Genomic DNA, 25,229 nt, shown 5'->3' with positions numbered 1-25,229 from the left:
GTAATAAATAAGTTATCAACCACCTCAGCAAAAATAACCTATTCGATGACCTGCAATATGGTTTCCATTCTGCTAGATCTACAACTGATGTGCTAACTGTAATAGCATATAGGATTAGTGAATCTCTTGACAGGGTTTTGCTTCTAGAGCAATTGCTCTTGACATACCAAAGCCTTTTAACGGTATGGTGTAAAGGTCTACTTCACAAGATTTCTAGCTACAGAATAGCTGGAAATGTCTTCTCAGTTATTAAACCCTTTCTCTGATAAGTTTATAAGAGTGGCCATCGATGGACAGAAATCAGAGGCTTATAGTATCAACACTGGAATCCTCAGGGTTCCATTCTGGGCCCAACTCTCTTCCTGATCTTCATCAATGATCTCCCAAATCGCATTCTTACATCACTCATAGACATTTATTCAGGGAGCACTACCATCTATGGCAACACTTAAAAGGCCGGAAATGACAAAAACCTAACAGCCAGCCATGGTTCTCCCCAGAATGTGCTGCTGCCATCGCGCACAGAAATCACTTTTTCCATAGCTACCAACGTAATAGATGTACTGAGACAAAAGCTGCTTTCAGGACTGCCAGCAATCACTGTAAAAGAGTAATAAAAAATGCAAGAGAGCTATATGCTCAGTCCGTTAAATTCAAAGTAGCTGAGCATCGGCTTGCTTCCCACCAGGTTTGGCAAATAGCAAATAGGATCCTGAACAGAAGCGTGCATTCTATCCCAACTCATAAATGGACCTGAGGTCATCTTGTCAACATCAGACAAGGCCAAACTATTTGCCAAGAACTTTGCATCTAATTCTACCCTATGTGACGAAGACCATCAATTCCCTGTAATTCCACCTATAACAGACAACACGCTATGCAACATACAAATATGTGTGTGAGGTCGCCAAGCTAATCAAGAACCTTAATTCCAGTAAAGCAACTGGCCCAGACGGCATTCCAATTATAATGTTGAAAAAGCTTCAACCAGAACTTGCCCCCATACTTACGAAACTGTTTAAGCGTTGCCTTAAGGAGAAGTGCTTCCCAACACACTGGAAAACCTCATCAGTATGCCCTGTATTGAAGAATTCAGGTGATAAGCCATCTCCCTCTCAGTGCAGATTAATAAGTCTCCTGTGTGTCATGAGTAAGTTGCTGGAATCCATATTATGTAGAGAAGTAGTCAACCACCTCAACAGAAATAACCTTCTTAGTGAGATGCAATATGGTTTCCGTTCTGCTAGATCTACAGCAGATGTGCTAACCATTATATCTCATAGGATTAGCGAATCTCTCGACAAAGGCTTCTTGTCTAGGGCAATTGCTCTTGACATATCAAAGGCCTTTGATAAGATATGGCATAGAGGCCTACTTCACAAGATTTCCAGCTATGGTATAACTGGAAATGTTTTCTCAATTATTAAATCATTTCTCTCTGATCGGCTCATAAGAGTAGTGGTTGATGGGCAGAAATCAGAAGCCCAGAGTATTAATGCTGGAGTCCCTCAGGGGTCCATCCTGGGCCCAACTCTCTTCCTGATCTACATCAATGATCTCCCAAAACACATACTTAAATTATTCGTTGGTATCTATGCTGATGACACGACCATCTATGGCAACACATCAAAGGCCGTAAATGACAAAGTTCTCTCTGATTCTCTCGCCTCTGATCTTGAGCACATGGTACAGTGGGGGAAGACGTGGCTGGTTACTTTTAATGCATCTAAAAACCAAGCTCCTATCTTTACATCATCAACGCTCTGATCCCCATCTGGCATCAATTGAAATGGATGGCTCGTCTTGGGGAGGCTCCATGTTTTGACAAGCTTCTAGGTTTGACCTTTACTCCTGATCTGAAATGGAACATGTACATCAAGTCTGTTGCCCAGGTCGCTGGGAAAATGGTAGGATACTTCTACCGCTCCAGAAGATATCTCACTACTGATGCAATTCTCTATCTATATAAAAGCCAAGTACATCCAAGGATGGAGTACTGCTGCCACATCTGGGCAGGAGCTGCTAAAAGCAGCCTATCCTACCTTGACAGAGTACAAAATAGACTTCGTAGCTTAGTGAGGGATGCCTTTTTCTCTTCCCTGCAACCTCTCTCCCACAGAAGAGATGCTGCGAGCCTGTCTTTGTTGTATCGTTATTTCCATGGCAGGTGCTCGTCTGAGCTCCAATCTCTGGTCCCACCCACCCACTTGCCAATCTTTCATAAAAAACACCTGTCTAGCTGAAACCACTGTCAGTAATTTTCCCCACACCTTATCTGTGCCTAAATTAAAACGTAGATTCCATGAACAAAGCTTCTTTCTTAGAAGTGCATGCCTGTGGAAGTCTCTTTTCTGTTTGCCTGTTTCCCACCTGACTACAACTTAGATGTCTTCAAGTCCAACATAAACAAATTCCTGATGAATCGCCCCCTTAAGACACTTTGTCAAATCTCCAATACTAACAATTTCTACAGTACTATCCCATTGATTACTGCACATGCAATAATCCTTATTCCCGAGTGTCTTCCGGGCCTTGATAAGTGGTGACCTCCATGTGGTTCAGTTGGGAAAAAGTGGTTAATTTTAATGAATCTAAAACCAAGTTTTTCTTTTTCCATCATCAACACTGTGGCTTCCATCTGGTTCCAATTGAAATGAATGCCTCTTAGAAGCACAATGTTTTAACAAGCTTCTGGGACTGATCTCCACTCCTGAACTGAAATAAAGCAGGTACATCAAATTCATTGTAAGGTTGCCAGAAAAATGGTGTGATCATCGAACCGCCCCAGAAGATATCTCACTACTAATGTAATCCTCTATCTGTATAAGAGCAAAGTACGTCCTAGAATGGAGTACTGTTACTACATCTGGGAAGGAGCTGCTCAGAGCACCTATCCTGCCTTGACAGGCTTCAAAATTGCCTTTGAAACCTAGTAGGTGATGCCTTTTTCTCTTCCCTGCAATCTCTTTCTCATAGACGTGTCAAGCCTGTTTTTGCTCTATCATTATTTTTATGGCAAGTGCTCATTTGAGCTTCAATCTATGGCCCCTCCTTTGCCAAACTTTTAGAAAAAAAAAACACTCATCTAGCTACAACCAATGTTAACAATTTCCCTCACTCTCTATCTATGCCTAAATCGATACACATTCACTGAACAAAGCTTCTTTCCTAAAGCTGCCGGCCTTTGGAACTTTGTTCTATTGGTTTGCTTTCCAACTGACTACAACATGGTCATTTTAAAGTCCAATGTGAAAAAGCTAATGTTGAGCCTCTTCCTTAAATCAAGTTATACCCAATTTCCACCCCTGACGATTACTATGCTGTTGTCCTGATGACTATCATATACTCATTTATTCTTACCCTCGAGTTGCCTCCAGACTTTGCTAACTGGTGACCCCTTTGTAAAATATATATATATATCTTTATCTTCTTTTCTCTTCTCTTCTATCTATCTATATAAATAAAATGAACTCATTTTTTCCTCTCGGAGTTCGACCTTAATAGGATTAAAGCTCAAGACATTTTATGCAAATGTAATGTGCACAAACTGCAGCGCATTATCTGAGGTGTGCTATAGGCCTATATTACCTCTACACTTGCTCGATAATGGTACATTCCTATATTTTTTCTGGTGAGAGCTCACTGCCAAAACCGGTAAGAATCAATGGAAGTTGTAAAACTTTTCTCTCTATTTAATTCCTCCTTTTCCTGCTCCCCATTTACACCGCCGCTTTATCGTTCACAAGGGACTACCGACTATGGGTTTTGTAGTTGCATACAAAAACTGAAATGCTTCCTATTGCAGGAAACGCACCATGCCTAATTGTACATTGCTTATTTACACTTTATTTGGAAACATTATTACACTAGGAAAAACAAACGATTCACTCCTTTTTCCTTCTTTATTCATTACCATATATTATATCATTTCCTTTTCGTTTCGTTCGATGTTTTTGTCTTCTGTTTAATTTTTCCCGATTACAGAGTTAAAGATCAATTTTATGGTTAGCGCATTACAAAATGTAAGATGTCAAACTTTCACTTAAAGCGATTACACACATATCAATCTCGATTAGTAACAAATCATTTCATGTGTGCTTTATAAAAGTCACAGACTCCGATAGAGAAATACTACATTTAAAAATGTAAACAATGCATCTCTATTAACCTCAGTTCCGGTTTATTGTGTTTCGTATGCTTTCGTTTCATTTCTTGGACGTTCCAATTTTTCAGATTTCATTGCGATTGTATACATTGTTACGATATAAATCAAAGCAAAATGAATTTCACTACTTACGCTTTTCTTAGCACAAAGGTGTTTTCCTGTTTGCTATTTTTAATTCATTATCTTAGGAGTTGACTTTACTAATTTTCTTTGAATTATACCAAGAAAACTATTATTGATCTCGAAATGGATTTTTACATTGGATTTATAACATTCAAAAATTAACTGAATTTGTAAACTCGCCGTGCAAAAAATTCCCCATAACTTTTTCCCTCGCGTGTACAAACATTTTCTTCCCTTGGGAAATTAATTTTTGTCCTTATTCGTAAAATTCCTATTTCAGTCACCTATATTCATTAGTCTTAAAGGCGCTTAGGAATTTCTGCATAGAATGATATGCCGGTACATTATAACATTACGACAAAAATGTTTCTATTTAATTGAGAACAGGACAGTTTTTCATGGAACATTTTTGTTTATTACAGACAATCACATGACATATTCATCAGGGTTTCAACTGGCCGAGCGCCATATGAAAACCGAAACAAAACTAATACATTTATTCTATAATAATTTATCTATATATAATTGGACATTTAGTGAAAACTTGGCGTGATAAAATTTGAATTTTATTACAACCATTTCATAATTAAAGCAACATCGGATTTTTATAAAATAGTTTTCTTTCATTATTTTTTTTCATAAAAATAAATATTTGGATACATATTTTTTTTTTTTTAATTAAAGCAACTTTGAAAGGTCAACTACAAATAAAATTAAATGAATGTTTCTTTCTTTTCATAACGGGGAAGTGGGTTGTTTTTTTATTTTTTGTTTTAACTACAATCATTCTCTTAATATTTTTTATTTCACGCTTTGGCCATAACTTTTTTTTTTTCACGTGTACAAACACTTTTTTTCCTTTGCAGAAATTCAGTTTGGTCCTTAATCTTTCCATTCCTATTTCAGTCACCTAAATTACTTAGTGTGACAGGAGTTTAGTTTTCTTTCTTTTTTTTCTTTTTTTGCAAACAGATAAATCATTAGAAACGTTATTTTGAATTCAAGCAACTTTGAAAGGTCAACAAGAAATTAATTTATATGATTGTTTTTTTCCTTTTTTAGCAGGGATGTGGGTTTATTTATTTTTATTTATTTTACCGGTAATCGTTATACAGTTTAAATTTTGGGTTATTTATTTCATGCTTCGGCCATAGTCTAAACAGGATTTGCACAGTACGTGAAGTAAAATGGCGTCTCCAATTTCGCCAATAAAGTGTAGAAGCACCGTTATTTTTCGGATTATATTTGGGGGGGAGCACAATTTAAACCAAAAAATAAATAAAACGGAGCGAAATTTAAGTTTCCCTTCCATTTTTACAACAGCAAAACAAATAAGGGGAATTGATTTACTAGGATTTTTTATAAGAAGCTGAGCACTTATTAAAATTATTTTATTGTTGAATTTTTCGCATTTTGGTTACATTTGTTAGTTTGCAATCGCTGATAGCCCTCTTCAAAAATTGAACACAAGACGAAATTAAAAATAATGATACTCATACATAATTTGACCCCCACTTCCCTGATGCCATTTCATTTCACCGGATTCAACAGTGTTTAAATGTTGAAACACTAAATCAACTTTTTATTTATTTTTTTTGCATAATTAATTGATTAATTATGGGAGTATTTTTTCTATTTATTTTAACATCTGTTGACAAAAAATTAATTTGTACATTCTCTTGAACAAAAAAAACTTTTCTCTACTTTCCCCTAACTATTTACCATGTTCATATAAAGCATTCATCTTTTCTTTTTATAATAAAAATTCCGTTTGCAAAAAAAAAAAAAAGTTTACTGCCAAATTTCTTTAAAAAAAAAAAAAAAAAGTGCAAGTTTTCCTGACAAAAAAAAATAAACCTTCCCCCTTTTATGGTAAAAAAAGGAATCTTTTTTTTGAGGGGAAAAGAAAATGGCAGAAAATATTAAAAGTAAATATACAATACAAAATGCAATTTTTCTAGAGGAATGTTTTCCATTTTAACAAACTGAGCCACAGCAACATGTGGCCGGGTACAGCTAGTATCTCTCTCTCTCTCTCTCTCATATATATATATATATATATATATATATATATATATATATATATATACACACACACACATACTTGAAAACTTAAGTGAATTTCACTAAGATTCTGTTAATTATTTGCATGAAGATTTTAAAGAAAGGAATTGAAACGTCAAATCGAGGCTGTAAATTGGTTCTAAAAATGGGGCTCAAATTATTTGAATGTTGTATGTGAAACTGAACTTCTAAATCTTTAAAAAAATATATATATTTTTTTTTTTTTACATAAATAGTGGAAAAAAGATGAAAAGGAAAAAAATTGTAAGAGGGTGCCGATTGTTCAGGTGCACATATTCTTTTTTTTTTTTTCTTTACCCAAGTTACATGTGATTAAAACTAGAACGATTTAAAAAAAAAAAAAAAAACTTTTTCATGTCCAAAATTATTTATTTACAATTATTTTATTTGTATTTTTCATTGCAAGTTGGAATTGTTTTCAAACAAAAATGTTTTTCTAATGTAAAGAAAAAAAAATACTTGATCAATTTACATATTTAAAAAAAATTGTTATTTTTATGACCTAACCTAGCATAGTTTACCTTCTAAAAAGAACTCAAAATCTTTTTTTTTTATATTAAGATAATATAAAAGGAATTTTTTTTTTAAATAATTAAAATTCAAGATTTTAGCATGGGAGGAATCACTTTCCTCTATAAATTTAATATAAAATGCGACCCCTCTTCTTGGCGATGTAGCGAGACATGTAATAATTTTGTGGTGAGGGTGGGAGCAGAAAGGAGAAATGGGGTGGGGGTATAAGTTCCAAACATTTTAAAAATACGTAGAAATATCTTAATGTGTGTGGCTGGAGAGGACTTTTTTCTTTTTTTTTTTAAGATTTGCTTTGAAAAGGTTTCACTGTAAAATATTACTTAATCAGATGATTATTTCCTGATATTTTTAAGGCTGTTAACACACAAAAAGAAAAACTAGGGTGGACCTGTACAATTCCTTGTACTTATTTTTTTTTTTTTTTCCAATGGATTGCACCCCTCTTATATAAAGGATTTTTCATTTAATTTAAGGGCAATGATGTTAAGACCTTTATTATTAAATGTATTCTGTATTGTTTTCACTGGTCGCCATGTTTGTGTTTGCACACACGTGCATTCAATTTTTGCTTTATTATACATTAATTCTGTATACTTACTATTCCATAACTATAACATATACTGACCCAGCAGGTCGCTGATAGTCTAGTACTTTCTAAAAATAATTTTCTTCTCTTTAATTATTTTCGAAAATATCTTATTTTTCATTTTTTAAATTCTTTTTCAGGATTGCATCACAAATGTGTCTCCAAGAATTATCAGAGGAACAACATTTGGCCATAATTTTGGTCCTAATCTTGGTTCTTTTATGAACATTGAATTAATCAGTGAAAAAACTGTAAAATACTGGTATAGTGCCATTACTCAGCTGAAGAAGGACTTTCCTAAAAAGGTACTGAATCCATGTGTCATTAAATTTAAAGAAACATGTGTGCATGTCTAATAACTTTGTGGTAATTTGATAGCCATGATCCACTACAGATTCACAATGTCCTGAGGGAACGTGGACAATAAACTATAGATTTCTAGTTCCTGGATGTAAAAAAGATATCTATTTAAAGAAGAAAAATAAAACATACTTATTATTACATTTGAAACTAGTCTTCTATTTTGGGGGCAGATTATATAAGTAATGTTATGTTTATTATGAGTTAATGAGATGTTTTTTTTTGTTTTGTTTTGTTTTTGTTTTTTTGTTTTTTTCAAAACATAACATTGAATTTATTTAAATTTTTATATATGAATTCATGGTAGAAATAAAAAAATAAATGTAAACTCAATGTGTTAAAATTTCAAAGAATAGTAATATATTTTATTTAAATTGTATGAAATTAAATGTGGGTGTTATCGAGTACAAAATAAATATTTTGCTTCATATTTGTCGAAAATTACATTTTGCATATAAATTAATTCAAAATTCGTGAAATATTGAAAAGTTTGAAAATTTGATCTACAGGTATCTATGCATAGATGAGTTTTGGTAGATGCCTGTATATTAAAAGGGCCACTATATAAGAATATTGTTTTAAAATGGCGATAATGTAAACACTTTTAATCTTGCCTGAGAAATTGGGCAATGGGAAAATGAACAATTTTAGCATGATAGGAAAATTTGTGCAATTATAGAATAAATATTGATTGAAAATAGATTTTAGAATTGTTCTTGCTGAAATACAGTTTTAAATAGGAGTCCCTCCACCAAAAAATGTACTGTAGTTTTAAAGCAAATAAAATCGATTTTTCTTAGTGTTCTAAGAATATAGTTATCTTTTCCAATTATAATATTAATAAAAAGCCGTAAATTAAAATGCAATCACAAAATTAAATCCATTATAATGCATGTCGGTGTCTTTGTGAATAAGTTGACAAGTCGGTTACTTTGTGAATATTCAAAATTTGACATGAAATTGGAAGTCCTTAAACTATTGAATAAGAAGCAAATTTACTTGTCAAAATTTTGAAAATTTAACTAATATTCAGCTTTAATCATTTACCATGATGTTGCCTAAAATAATATTATGTAACCAACCTAGAATATTCTACATAAGGAACCGAGTCACCGGTTTTCACAGAACCCAATAAAAACAGACTTCCTCCCTGGACATTAACACGCTTTATTTGTCTCTATGTAAATACATAAATAAACTTCTCTTTCAGTATTCCAACCAAAGTGTATATTTATTTATTCCTTTCACGGAATCCTTTATCTTTGATTGTCCGAATTAATAGGCCACCTTAGAACATATCAAATTGGCGATGGAGACGAGATGTGAACTCCGTAAAAGAAAAATGTGAGCACGTGGTGAATGCAAAATAAAATAAAAAATTTCTCAAAGAGTTTATATCCAATTAAGGAAATATTTCTTAAGAAGTGAAAGACGGGTATTCACGCAAGTACAAAGAATTTTTATATTCTTACTGGCGTTTTTTTTTTAACTTTCTGAAAAGTTGACGTCATATCATCTCGTGTTTAAAAACAATTCGGAGGTGTTTTGTTTTTGGTTAATACAATAAAACGAATTGTACTGTGGAAATTGTTTTTCTGTCAAAGAAATTCTTAAAAGAAGTTTACGTATTTGAAAAGGATTTCTGAAAATTTGTAAACTATTGATATTTTGTATGGTGAATTTTTTTTCTTTTCAAACATTTCTCAAGTACTGATTTTTTTTTTTTTTTTTTTTCATGACGAGATCTGAAGGGGAACATTATCTTTTGGAACAAAATTTTTTATATGTTGACTTTGTAATTGTGTGGTTAAAAAAAATGTCTTCCGAACAAATAACAGTTAACAAAAACGATAGCTGAAAGCTTGATCGCTCAGCAAAAAGCTCAAATTGAATTTCAAAAACGGATGTTGATTCAGCAAGAACGTTTTGAATCATTCGTCATTCAGCAAACTACAGAGAATCGTTTATGTGAAACTGTGTTGTCACAAAAATCTGAAGATGGCGCATCTAGATTTTTTTCCGGCAGAAGGTATAGCCAACTCTCTAGCGGAGTTCAAATACGACCCAGAACAAGGTAATACATTCCCTGCCTATTATCGTAGGTTCAACACGATTTTTACAAAAAGGTGTGAGAAATGGTCGGATAAGGAAAGAATCACACTCCTACTTCAGAAATTGGGTACGGAGGAAAAACACAAAATTTACAAATTTGATTTTACCAAAGAAACCGGAAGATATTTCTTTTTCGGTACCTGTTCGAATTTTGGACTAGATATTTGGTGAAAGAGACAGCCTTTTTCATACAAGATATAAGTGCTTGAACATGCAAAAAAGAAGAAACTGATGATATTGTCACATATACAGGTAAAGTCAACGTCCAGTGTGAACTATTTAAATTAAAAGATTTATCAGTTGACAGTGTTATATATTTGTTCAGGGACTGACAGCACTGAAGGACAAGGATTTAAAATCAAGGATTTTATCGATTATGGAACAAGATCTAGAAATTTCATTAGGTTAGAGGAAAAAACTACATCCCATGCCCTAATGGTATAACAAAAAATATTTCCCAAGAACAAAGGAAAAAGTTTTGAATGTTGGAGCTGTGCAGATTTGCACTTAAGAAAAAATTGCCCTTTTAAAGACCAACCTTGTGCCAAATGTGGTTTAGTCGGACACCGAGTTTCCCAGTGCCGAACTAAACAAAGACAAAAATTTAAGTCTAAAGTAAATGTGGTTTTGTCCAAAGAAGTGAGAGAAGGAGGTAAAAGAAAATTTGTCAACACCAAAATAAATTGTCACTTAGTGAAACTAGTTTTGGATACAGTTAGCCATATTTCAATTATCGACGAATTGACCTGGAAGAGGATTGGGTGTCCAAAACTAGAAAAAAAAAAACGTGTAAAATTGCCAAAGGAGTATCCAGCAAGAGATTAAAATTCATGGGAGAATTTAATTGCAGTGTATCCCTTGGATCAAAAACTTTTTCTACGAAAGTATCAGTTGTTCCAGGTATAAATTTTTGCCTCTTCGGAATTGATTGAATCGTTTTGTTTGATTTATGGGAGCTACCCTGCTGTTGAATTATAATTTTAAAATGGAGTACATTTCATCCAAAAATATCGGACATGCAGATGGACAATCTAGATTGATTCAAAAGTGTGCAGAACCTTTAGAGGACAGTGATAGTTGCATTAAGAAAGGATAAAGAACTCTCCAAACTGCTGTGCAACATGATTCGAGAGCTACCAGTGACTCTGGACGACATCAATAAGGCAGCAGAAACAGATGAATTCATTGTAAAAATGAAAAACCAGGTGCTGCTAAATGACAAGTCAAAGAAAGACTAAAAAATTTCGCCATTTTCGATTTGCTCAAACTTTATTGTATGCAGACAGTCGTCATACCGACCACACTGCAAAATAGAATGCTAAAAGAATTTCATAGTGGTCATCCAGGCATGTTCAGAATGAAGGCCTTGATGTGCGGATATACACCATGGATGCAGTTACGCATTGACTATGCAGGTCTGTTGAATGGACATTACTTCTTAGTGGTTGTCGACAGCTTTACAAAATGGCCGGAAGTGCTTAAGGGTAAACAGCCGATGTCGACTAGTACTATAGATGCATTAAGACGTCTCTTCAGTCGTTTTGGAGTACCTAAAACTATTATCAGTGACAAAGGCACCCAATTTACCAGCAAAGAGTTTGAAGAATTCTGCAAGGCTCGATCCATTGAACAACTGCAATATACCATCCAAGGTCAAATGGCCTCGCAGAGAGATTTGTTGAAAGAGCTTTAAGAAAACACCAAGGAATGGACATTGATGAGACGAGTCTTGAAAATTTTTTGTCTGTATACAGGATCACTCCTAACCCAAACACAAATGCTGGTTTGTCACCAGCTGAACTAATGTTCGCATGGAAAATCAAATCCGTATTAGACAGAACTTTACCAAATGCAATCAAGACAACAGCAACGAGAGAAAATCACTCGACAAGGTTCTACAAACCTGGTGACAAAATATTCTTTTTGACCTATAGGACTGGGAAAAGCTTTTGGGAAGAGGGGATGATTATGAAAAGAATTGGGCATATGCTATATTCGGTAAGAAGTAGTAAATTTGACTGTCACAGGCATATGAATCAGCTAAGACCTCAACACACTGATGACTACAGACAGACAGAAGATAATGAACTGCCCTTAGACGTATTGTATGACACTTTTAATATTCCTCTATCCATAGCACAACCTACTCCGAGAGTAGTATCTTCTACTCCAGGTCAGAGAATACCAGTTTCACCACCAGCTCCACCCCTTCAAACAGGTCTGAGGAGAAAAAGTACAAGGGTGAAAAGAAAAGAACCAACTGAGCCCCAGACCTAAAATCAAACAGTATTATGCAAAATTCTCCAATTGGGTTGGGGGAGGTGTTATGTGGAGATAGGTAACCAACCCGGAACCTTCTACATAAGGAACCGAGTCACCTGTTTTCACCAGACCCTTTGTAAGAAACAGACTTCCTCCCTGGACATTAACACGCTTTATTTGTCTATGTAAATACATAAATAAACTTCTTTCTCAGTATTCAAACTACAGTATATATTTATTTATTCCTTTCACGGAATCCTTTATCTTTCATTGTCCGAATTAATAGGCCACCTTAGGACATATCAAATATTAACTAATACTATATTTCAAATAAATTGACGTAACACTTTTTATCTAAAACTTTCTGATTTGTAACATTAAAAAAGTTTTTTAAACAGAATGTAAGGGAGTCAGATTTTTTTTTTCTCTCTCTCCCTCTGAAATAGTGAAATAGTTTTATTTTTTTTACTTGTACCACATGTATCTATACATAATTTAAAATGATAATCGGAAAGGGCTACATCTACAGAGTTTGAACTGGAATGTTATTTTTAACTGGAAACTAACTGTAAGTTTAGGTTTAGTTTGAAAATTCTATCTAGTTAGGTTCAAATTCTGTAGAAGCATCTCCCTTTTTTATTCTGTTAAAGACTAAATGTATAAGAAGATTTATGTTTAAATATAATCAGATGAATCCAAGTCTTTTATTTCATTTGTTTTCTTAAATACATGAAGATTTTGACCAAAGAAATCAGAAGGTAATGATGGTGGATACGTATCGTGCTGAAATAACATTGTCATTTAGAAACTCATTCTTAACATGTGGACAAGATTTATATTTAATTTTGGATATACTGTACTGTAAGTGGTGAGCATAAAAATTGTGCATAGGAAGTGTTTACTGATATCGAAAATTACAAGGAGGAAAATTGTTTTCATTTTATTAATATAGGTATACTTACTGCTAATGCTATAGTTTTTTCTACATTAACTTGTTTATCATTTTCATTTTTGTGGTAGGGAAAACGAAATTACCTCCCTTTAAAAAAAATTTTTTTTTTTTTTTTTTTGAGGGGGGAAAGTAAGTTTTCTGAGAACATGTGAATCCTGTTCTCGTGAGATCACAAGGTCCATATTTTTAACCTTTTGCCTTCTATTTGCTCATTATTCACTGGACTGAACAAACTTACTGACCTTCAATTCTCTTAGATATAGAAAATATATATATAAACAATGCATATATACTGTAATTATACTAGAAGTACCCGTCATTGACTGGGTTCAAAAACAGCCTACAGAAAATGGACTGTAATAGATGAAAGTATGATAGGTTATGAAAACGAGAGGGTTGTAAAGACATAGGTTTTGATACTCAAAAATTTTACCCTAAGCAAAATATGATAAAAGTAAAGATAATTTTTGCGAAAATATATTTTTTTATATCAACTTTGTTTCCATTCGTAGCCAAGAGTGACCAACAATGTTTCCTTACAAAGAGAAAATGTTATATATATAATAATATAAATATACAGGACATAAATGTTACCATAGTCAATAAGTTTCTTTTATGGTAGAAAAGTTCATTGGTTTGAATTTTTAAGTAGTTTGTAAAAACATAATTTTTTTTTTTTTTTTTTTTTTTTTTTCATTCACAAACCGGTTTAAAAAAAAAAAAATCAAAATGTCAGCGACTTTGAAATGGAGAGCCCCATTTTCAATTTGAAAGAGGGGCACCTGAGCATTCTGTGTTAACAATTTAAGAGTTCCGTCAACGTAAGGAATATTTATAAACATATTTTAATGTTTTCCGTTATTTTGTGCTTGAGGAATATTCGATTATGGCATGTGTAGTTTATATAAAAATTCATTTAAGTAGTTATCGCCTCAAATTTCGTTTTAATTTCGGTTCGCTGAAATTATTTCAAGTAAAGAGCACTAAAAACTATTTCAAAACAAAAAAAAACATGAACTGAACTTTTATTGACTATGGTAACATTTCTTGTATATTTATTTTTTTGGGTAGTCGTTTGTTGGCCTTTCTGCTAAACACTGTTATTAAATAATATCGAAATATCGAAAAACAAAGAAACAAAAACAGTTTTGAAAAATAATGAAGCTTTACTTACTTTAGTAAAATAATCTGAAACAACAAAATTGGATATTAAAAAAAGTAAACATGTAATTACTTTAGTTTTTTAAAGCAAAGAATCGATATGAATAAGAAAATGGCGCCCTTTTCAAGCAGAACAGCTTCGTTTCAGTTTTACAGTATTGAATGGTGTAGTATTGTGCCATTGGATTCAGGGTGGTACTATTGTAATATAAAGAACACGCAGAAAGGGTTGTAATCAACTGAATTTCTTCTAGTACACTGACAAAAAAAAAGCTTAAATATATAAATAAAAATAAAAAGGTTATGTAAATGGTTTTAAAAAGACACGTAATCATGTGAGCAGGATTTTTTTTCCTTTTAACGCGATAACAAGTAACATTATTTTTTATTATTTATCTATTTTCGAAAGAGTGCCATGTGCAAGTGGAGAAGAAAAAAAAGTTATGCAAAATCTGTGTCGAGAATTGTCTAAAGTTCCAACTTTTTTTTTTGGTTTTCACTTTAATAAGAACGTGAATTTATTTGACACTATATGATTCAACTCAAAAAAATAAAAGCTAACGTGAATTAAGATAAAAGTTAAGGTGTTATTGTGGACCCTCACCCCTTTTAAAAAAACTTGTTAAACTTTGTGACATATTTACATTTTATGGAGGTCAGGCGTGAACGGACACCCAATAATTTTATTATACCATATTTCTTCAAACTGAAACATAATTATTAAAGTATACTTAATGCAAATAGATAAGAAAAGTCTTAAAGTTTGTGCCATATTTCCATGGAGTACAGGCGCGAACGCAGACCCCACAATTTTATTATAGCATCCCTATTAAAGTTGAAACATACTTATCAAAGTATTCTTATGTACATATATATCAAAAACCCTTGTAAACGTTGTTTGTTTTTTTTTATTTTGCATTTTTTATTTCCATACTTTATGAACCGCCATTCTGCCAGATCAAACATACCCATTCCTGATCCTCGATACATCTATCATTATATGTAATCAGTTTTTTAAAATAGTCAACCATATAGGAGCCTATTCGTGATCAGACACACACACGTTCAGCTTTATATTATAGAAGATTTGTACGAGCCTTTTTCAAGTCTCACACAAAACACACATTCATATTTCAAGCTGTCATATACATACGCGCACACAAACATACGCGCTCACGTCCACACATGTACACATATTCACGTTCACGTATATACTCACATTCATGTATATATACACACACGCTTACGTATACACATGTACTCACACACGTGAACACGAACACACACATGGCGATGTCACTTCCGCTTTCTAGGGAAATACACATGCGCAAAAGACACTCCAGAAGCGAGTATAAAACATGGATACAAGCTGTTTCTAATCCTCTCTTTAGGACCAACTCTCAACGAGAGAGGTTGGGCTAACAAGCCGCCGCCGTTTCGGCGCACGCGCACCTCACGCCCACTTCCTACTATGTATGGGGCACGAGCTAATGACTGTATGTATACATTCTCCCTCTTTCTCTCTCCATCTACTACTGGTCACTAAGAACACCTTCGCGTAGCTGACTACTAACTGATGACAACTCTAATATCCACTCTTTGTCTACACGCTGGACTACCATTCTCAATTTTCCTACAACATTTATTTCTCTTCCCACGTGCGAACAAACAATAGTGACCCAAACTTGAGATGAAAACACATTTCCTTTTCTTGCTACAACACCAGTCCTGCAATGGACATTGGTTACATACGCGCGGACATGTTATAACTAAAATGTTCATTTCTTTCAACAGCAAATAAACGACGTTTATCTTATCCATTACTTGAGTCTTTGTTTCCTTCAATTCCCATTCGTTTCATTATTCTTTTGTAACGGGATTGGGGTATTTATATATCCTAGTCCCCTACAGATGTATGTAACACAATATGAATTTATTTGTATTATTTGAACTACTGTTCTCTTCTTTATTGTTATTCTCCCAATATTTTGGCCAATGTAACCTCTGACCTTCTTCAGGTGTGTCTCGTCGAATTCAGGAATCTGATTGGAATTTTTTATTTAATCCATGAGGTTAACATGCTCTCATTCTGTCAGCGATGACCGAGTAGAATTAATTTGTAATTGAATTCATAGTATTGCCTACATTAAGGATTGAAGAGTTTCACTTGAAACTTAATTTTACTTAGTATTATTTTGCCCGGTCGTAAAATATGCTCAAATATGATATTTTAATTTGTCCAGGTTTTGTAGATATTAAGTTGTGATTTCAAAAGTAAAAAAAAAAGTATTTGGATGCCATCAGCTAGAATCGAAACAGAAAGCAATACTGTAGCATTCAAAGCTGATGATGTTACCACTGTACCAACGTAACAATTCTTTCAATTTTTTACCCATTTTTGACCACTTTAAAACTATTTTAACCGGCTAATGACCCATAAAAAACGGTACATAAAAATCATCCAATCATTTGAGACCTCTAGTCGGAGTAATACAAATTATCAGTCCTCATCTCATAAATTCAGAAACATATGTAAATTTCTTGTGTGTTTCATACAACTTAATCTTATTACTGTCATATACATCCAATTGTTTAGGTATGTGTGTTGATTGTATGTACAATCTACCTTGTATGTTTATATTGTTAAAATCAGTGAAAGCAAACTATAATAAATATATATACTTTTGTCCAGTTCTTTTGTCACCTTTTGTTGTAAATGCGTGCATACTGATTGACACTGATGTGTTTAGGTTTGTTTGTATTCCCAAACCATGTTATGCATATCTTGACATAATGAAAATATTCAATACTTACTTTCTTGTATAATTATATTGAGCTAAGCTAGTATTTATCTTAATGTCTTTCGCTTCAACTTTAAACTTTTCTTTTATTTTTAGGTTGTTATTGGAAGTATTATGTGTGCCTTTAACAAGGAAGACTGGCAGACTTTGGCTAAAATTGCTCAAGTAAGAATTCAGAATTGACAAAATTGAATGATTTTTTTTTTTTTTTTAAATAAACAAATTTCCTTTCAAATTTTATCCTGTTTTTTTCACTTGATTTAGGATGCTGGTCCGGATGCTTTAGAATTGAATTTATCTTGTCCCCATGGCATGAAAGAAATTGGTATGGGCTTGGCTTGTGGAACAGTGAGTAGCTTTGTTATTTTTGAAACTGAAAGAATTAAGAGATGAATATGTTATGTATTTATTGGCAGTGTATGTATTTTACAAATAATGAAACAAAAGAAAAATAAACAGGCTGCAATCAAAATCTTTATTAATTGAATTTATCATTTGTACTGAAATTCACTTAATTTTATGAAGAATGGCAATAGTAGCTTAAAAGTGTTGGACAATTTTTTTAAAATCACATTTTACTTGATCTTTGTGTGTGGTGGGGAGGGGTCAAAGATTATTTCGAAATTTAGAAATTTGAATGAAGAAAAACTCTATTTTTTTCTTTTCTCTAACTATAACATAATTGAGATTTTCTGAGCAGCAAACTTTTATTTGTCATTGTTGTACCATGTTATTTGGCAGCATGACATACTTTACTAAAGTTAATTTAAAATTATTATCCTACCTGAGCAACTGATAATATGGAAACATTTTTCAGTTATGACCAGGTTACAACAATTTATGTTAAACTTACAAAATTAATAAAATAAGAAAAACCTAACAGAAGATGTATGAATACACTACATATGATTTTGCCATGTCATTTAAAGTCAAATCAAACTCATTTGCATAATTGTAAACAATTTGTGCTTGCATCACATTTACAAATTCAAAGACAATATGAATATCCTACACATGCCTTATAATTACAAACGCACATAGAAAGATACATAATTGTGACCTTAGCTATTACCCCTTACCATGCATTACTTATGAGAAACTGAGTGATGTAATTATTTATATACATTAAGGGGTTTTGGTTTATGTTGAAATGTTTTTCTTACAATTTCTCGCCATTCTTAATGGTCAATTCTTTTAAATTGTTAGCCTTTTGTTTTCTCTCCCAATAATCAACTTGTTAAAGTTTTACAAAAGAATGAAAAGTTAGTTTCTTTGTTTTATAGGATCCAAAAATGGTGAAGTCCATATGCGAATGGGTAAGGGAAGCTGTTACGATTCCTTTCTTTCCCAAAATGACTCCAAATGTGACACAAATCTTGCAAATTGCCAGTGCTGCGAAAGAAGGTAAAGAATGTTGAGGAAATGTTTTTTCTTTCTTATAATTTAGAAAAATGACCAGAATTTCTTGAATAAACAAAAATACAAATCTCTGTTTATTCCATCTAGCATAACAAAAATATAATAAAATTACTCTAGGCAAGAAAAAAACTTAGGATTTACAGTTGGATATTATAACCTTTGTTATTATCATAACCTGCTGCTGTTTTTTCTTATTTTATTTTAATAAATATTCCAGAAAACAAATATAAATATTAGCTGGTAGATCCAGACATTAAGGATAAATGTAGATTCTCTAACCTTTTTTTTTTTCTTATTGGAACACAATCCTAAAGAGATGTTGAGTTTTATAGAGATTACCAATACTCATAATTTAATGTTGGAACCTGAAAATTCCTTAAGTATAATATCCTGGACAGTGCTAGGATAAGAGCTGTAGTAGTATTTAATATTACTAAACTACTTATGATGCTTTAGGTTAGTATTTGTCATATTATTAAATGTATGCAAATCCAAGTTACAACCGCTTGTCATCCATTGTGTTAAAAAGTATGTGTTGTTTACCTATTACGTATTCAACTGCTTCATTTAAGTTTATTTTTAACTTTTTTTTTTTTTTTTTAAACAGGCTGTGACTCGTCTAGTGGTTGTGGGTGTGTGTGTCAGAACACAGAATATACAAACCTGGCAACATACCTGTTTCTGCAGCTGCTCCTTGTGGGGGGCCAGTTCTGTTATAACAAGCTGCATGCAAGGCAAGCACATGATGCTGTATATTTTTATATTATATATTCTTTATTCACTTCCAGGCATTTCTTAACAGCAGAACTGGAGTGAATGACTCTATTTGGCTTGGGTTTCTCCGTCTCCATTTTGAGATTGTCACTCCTTTATGGGGAGACCCATCCTGTCTCTTTGGTGTCTCAAAACCAACTCCACTAAAATTAACTCTGCTTATTTAAACTGGAACCTTTGACATGTCGGATCCGGTCCCACTAGATATCTAGACAATTAGATAGATACACAAATAACTGAATAAATGCTTTATACCTGATAGATAGGTAGGTAGATGGATAATTGAATAAATGCTTTATACCCGGCATTGCCCGGCATTTACCTAACAATTGTGCATGGTTATTCGCAATCTTCTTGCTGAATGATGTCATCCTTTTGTGACATCATCCATTGTGCATGAGGGCAAACAAAAAATAACAAGATTCACACTTTAATGATATATAAAAGCTCCGAATCTATAAATCATCTAGTGTATGTATACATAGATGTAATATGGCATAATCACGTTGACACACCAGTTCTTGTCAGATCACCGAAGTTAAGCAACGTTGAGCCTTGTTAGTATCAGATGAGTGACCATTTGGGAATTCTAGGCGCTGTATATACTTTCCGCTTATCTCAGCATTGTTTCCAGTCGTCCAGAACCTTCACTTGCCACTGGTATTTAACAATGTCGCATCAGGAGAGGTGTGGTTGAAGATTGCGCAACTCTTGCCACAAAAATTTCAGGGGCAGCTACCCTTACAGTGGGTATCCATAGTTTGTCAAGACTGAAGGAAGCCTTTTTTTTTTTTTCTTTTTTTTTTTTAAATATATATATATATATATATATATATATATATATATATTACATACACATGTGATGGAAAATTATTTCATATATTCAGCAATGTTTCATCTTTATACAAGACTTTGATGATTGATTTGATAGAGAAAATAATACAAATGTAAAGTCACATACTTTTAAGTTTATAAAATTCAAATAGTACAAGAGAAAATAGTTTATAAACTATTCTGTTCTACTATTAGACTATAACAAACTTGTGAATATATGATTTTATGTTTTATTTTCTCTTCTCTAATAATATTCTATTCCCAATATTGAGCATACTTTATCACATCAGAAATTGATATAAAATAATTATTTTATAATACTTATATATATGAGAGCATCAATATAAATTAAATTTATGTAAATCAAATTGATTCTTAAAAGGTATTAAATTTCAATTACAAAAAGCTAAGCTCAATATTTAGTAACAGAGCTTATATATTCTAAATTTATTTATAACAATTTATATCCAACATAACGTTTTTGGTTTACAATTGTTTAAAAAAAACTTGCATAACAAGCAAACACAAATTTTCAGAACCGCTGGACAAGATATAAGCATAAAAATCAAGTAAGTTTGCTCTTTACTCCAAAAAGGTTGCTATGAAATGAATAATATTCCTTTACTCTGGGTTAAAGAAAAAATGTTTTAAGCAATTAAACAAAATAGTTTTTCTTCTACTGAGCCTCCATTTTTTTTTTTTTTTTTTTTTTTTTTATGTAAAAGAAAAAAATAAAAGCACATTCGTCCGTCAAGAATTGCATCGGTTGAGCTACCTCGTTAATATTAAAAACTGCCATTTTTCTTTTTCCATTTTTATTTGATGAATAGGTGGTGCTAATGGTGTGACTGCAACCAACACTGTGTCAGGTCTTATGGGCCTAAAAGCCAATGGAACTCCCTGGCCTTCTGTTGGCAAAGAAAAAAATACAACTTATGGAGGCGTTTCGGGCAATGCCATTCGACCAATTGCCTTGAAAGCAGTGAGTGTGATAAGTAAAGCCTTTCCTGGTTATCCTGTGTTAGCCGCAGGTGGAATTGATAGTGCAAATACAGGCCTGCAATACTTAATGGCTGGTGCATCCGTACTTCAGGTAAAGAAAGTCTTTGCATTTTGTTTGAATGTTTATAAATGTATTTTTGGCTTATTTCTATCATCTAGTTTAACATTCGTTTTACATACCAGATGGCTTTAAAAAAATTGACCCCCAAACTAGCCTATAATTGGCCAAACCTTTATGTATCCTTCTTTCACGTTCATTTCCTTGGTTTTACCTTGTATACTGAACCTACTACCTCAACTGTTCTACATCTACTAACCCAAGAACTCTCATCTATTTATTCAATATGGCCATACAATCAGTCTGCTGTTCTGCACACATCTTCCATATTGTCCAGATTTAATTTTCTGTTTTCACCAAATCTAGTCTAACACTTGCATTACACATTGTATCATTCTCATATCATTTCTTTTCCTAAACCTTCATTAACCAGCTTTTACTTCCATACATCATTACACTGCATGCACGTGACTCTTTCCTTGGTCGACAGTTTTTCGTTTTACTGGTTAGTAAAGCAGTTTCTCTAAACTTACTTCATCCACTCCACATCCTTGCAATCTCACTAGCATCTGCTCCACCATGTGCTCTAATGGGATAACAAAACTTCTCGACAAGTTCAATAGCTTTACCATTCAATATCCACATCGTATCCATCTCCATTGTCTTACACTTATTAAATATAAACTTGTTATCCTCTCTCAGCCTACCAATAATTCCTCTGCACTTTTTGTGTGTTCAATGCTTACATGTACCAAAAGACTGAATTGCATCTCCCTTTCTACAAACTAAGCAGATAATTGTGATTTCTTTATACTCTCTTATTTAATCTTTGTATTCTTTATACAGCAAAAACTATTAACATTTGCCTTTGTCTATATGTACATACTTGAATACCCATCTTAGAATGAGTAAAACAAATTCTCTGAACAGAACAGTTTTGCACAACTTTTATGTTCCCTTACACAGATTAAAGTCAAGAAACAATGAGACTTAACTTTATATCTAGAATCCTTATTCTAATTTTGATCAAAATTGATTTTGATTCTAGGAAATGTCTACAATTTAAGCTTTTCAGAAAAAAATTAATATATTGATGTCTATTATGGATCAAATCCAATGCAAATCTAATCTGTATAAATTTTCAAATGGGTTTTGCCCATTTTATTCTTAAAAAAAAACTTATAAATACTCCAGATAAACTGAAACTTGGAATATTTATTAATTGATGTCAAATATTTATTAAAATTTCACAAAAAATCTGATTTTTTACAAAAGGTTTCATCTGCTTTTTACCCTTTTCATCCTTTTTGTATCTTATTTACCTACTTTCTATCCAGGAAAGTAGGTAAAGAGTGGGTTTGATGAAAATATTTCTGTGAAAAATGTGTGTGGCCATTCATACAAATTTGTTTCTATGAATAATATGCATTAAAACTAATTTCAGGTGTGCAGTGCTATTCAAAATCAGGACTTTACATTAATCAAAGATTATATCACTGGTCTTCAAACTTTATTATATTTGCGATCTATAGCAGAACTTGATGATTGGGAAGGCCAAAGTCCACCAACACCAATCCACCAAAAAGGAAAAGTAGTTCCAAAGATTCTACAAGGAAAGGTCAGTGTTTCATGTTAGCATTGTCATTTATAAATAGACTAGTATTTGTTTCAAATCTACATTTAGTTGCCAACTTTAATAAATTCATTATTTTTTAATTTTATTTAGTAAATTCAGTTTTTGGGGTTTTTTTTCAATTTGTATAATATTTTATGTTTCATTATATTATAGTGCAAACACTAAATTCAATGTTTTATGCTATCAAAAGAAATAAGTCTCTTCACGGAATGATATCTATATTTTGTACCTACCTGTATCTGTAGCGGCATTCACCTGGGATAGGTTGAGCCGGCCCCAATGGTATTAACTGCATCTCGCGTCAGACATCTACCCCTATCAGTCAGCTGGAGAGTCAATGGCATAATTCAGCCATTCACGGTTCCAGTTACGGACACCAAAAATGCAAGGACCGTGACATAATCTCCATATCTGCTTTTACTGTCACAAGCAAAGTCTTAAGTTGGCCACCTTGGCACTAACTAGTGGATGCAATGGACGCCACCAATTTGATGGATGAACTCGCCCCTGACCGGCACAGTATGTGACTGAACCACTAGAGTTTCCTTTTCAGCAGTTTCCTCCAGGCCAAGGATATTACATCTAGTGTGTAGTCGAAGTAGAGATCCAGTCAGAGAGACGAATGCACAGGATACGACGGAGGCAGTAGCTGTTGGAACTCTTCCTGTGATTGTCTCCCCTTTATTGTAAAAATCTCACAATCCCTTTTTTGCCTGGTGCTACCAGATCAGGCTGCCCTGTGGCTTCCTGACACGAAATGCACCTACATTGACGTTTTTTTTTTTTTTTTTTTTTTTTTCTGATCCTTTTTGTAAAACTTAATTATTTTCTGCAAAACCAAAAACAAAAACAACAGCCTATCTCCCTCCCCTTTTTATTTTATTTTTTCCTACCTTACTCCCGGTCCTGGATATGACCTTAAACTACATCCGATGGTGAGGTCCGGCTTACAGGCTTGGGGAGTGTGGAGCCACCTTTTAATTGCCATTGCTCCCAGGTCCACCCTGACCCGGAGTGGTAGTACCTGTTAGGGCCCCAACTATAGGTAGAATAGAAACAGATTTTAAAAAGGAAAAGAAACAACAAAAAAGAAAGAAAAAGAAAACAAATATATTCTATTAAATTATCTATTTATTTATTTATTTATTTTATTTATTTATTTTTATTTATTTATTTTTATTTTTTTATTTTTTGCCCTGTCGGTAGGGCATGAGAACAAACCGACTGCCCCCCTGCAGAGGGTAAAAATCCCTCAATGGAGCAACCAGTTAGCCGTGGGTTGCTACCCGTAATGTCTTAGGATGTGATCCTAGTGATTGAGCGAACCTAAACCAGGATACATAGAAGTTTAGGCAACGGGCGGTCGGAGAGGCCCGATCCAACCAATCGGCCAGTCACGCCAAGCCCCACCATGTATTGCCCATTCCAAAAACTCACTACTAATACAACACATCCCCCCTCTCCCACAAATAACCCTACTCCCTAATATATGATAGAAAGCGGTGGCTGAGGGTCAATCGGTTAGGTGTGAATATCGATGACGAGGCTGTAAACCCCTCAGGATTGCTACAGATCCCATAGCAATATCAAGAGAGAACAGATAATCATTATGATACCACCAAAGTCGGTTATATCATCATTGTATCCCTGGTGGAGGCTGGGTGAATGGGTTTTCCCCCAGGCTCTTCCCAAATAGGACTCCGAGGTGGGTGGGGAACAAAGATGACGAAAAAAGAAAACAAAATATATGGCTTATTCCTCCCAAAAACCACCCAAAGAGAACCCACTCTGATGTCTCTGACATCAGTAGCTCTGAGGAAGAGACGATAAAACCAAGGAAGTCAACATTCGTAGTAATAGAATCAATGGAGGAAACTCCTTTGAGCAAACTATCACCTTTTAAAATTGAAAAAAATCTTAAAACTCTAAACCCAAAGTCTATTAAAAAACAATTTAATGGCAGCCTACTAATAGAAACCCATAACGAAGAACAAACTAAAGAAATATTGAAACTAAAATTATTTGAAAACATCAAAGTCAAATGCTACAGACATCCAACCCTAAATACCTGCAAAGGAGTAGTGAAAAGCCACGAACTTGCACTTTGTCCCTTGGAGGAAATCGAGACAAACTTACAGAAACAGAATGTGTTAGATGTTCATAGAGTTAAAATAAAAAAAAACAGTGAGAAAATCGATACCAACACATATACTAACTTTTGATTCCCTCACCATACCCAAAGAAGTGAAAGTTGGATATATGAAAATAAATGTAGAAATTTATATTCCAAACCCCCTCCAATGCTTCAAGTGCCAGAAGTTTGGACACCATCAAGATCAGTGCACACGATTACCAGTGTGTGGAA

The 25,229-nt window shown here is 33.4% G+C and overlaps 1 protein-coding gene across 1 annotated transcript in view; it reads left to right on the top strand.

The window, feature by feature from the left end:
* LOC145295923 (dihydropyrimidine dehydrogenase [NADP(+)]-like) overlaps window positions 1-25,229 on the top strand; it is a 166,912-nt gene that overhangs the window by 106,967 nt on the left and 34,716 nt on the right. The window contains 6 exon segments of the mRNA XM_080141739.1: window positions 7,634-7,798; window positions 17,238-17,306; window positions 17,406-17,489; window positions 18,425-18,545; window positions 20,999-21,261; window positions 22,673-22,846. Of these exon segments, the coding sequence (XP_079997865.1) occupies window positions 7,634-7,798; window positions 17,238-17,306; window positions 17,406-17,489; window positions 18,425-18,545; window positions 20,999-21,261; window positions 22,673-22,846 (876 nt within the window).

This window comes from Euprymna scolopes, chromosome 16 (genome assembly GCF_053919585.1).
Source record: "Euprymna scolopes isolate OS-2025 chromosome 16, ASM5391958v1, whole genome shotgun sequence".
Taxonomy (NCBI): domain Eukaryota; kingdom Metazoa; phylum Mollusca; class Cephalopoda; order Sepiida; family Sepiolidae; genus Euprymna; species Euprymna scolopes.
Note: the sequence above shows the minus strand (reverse complement) of the source record. Positions and strands in the feature narration are given on the sequence as shown.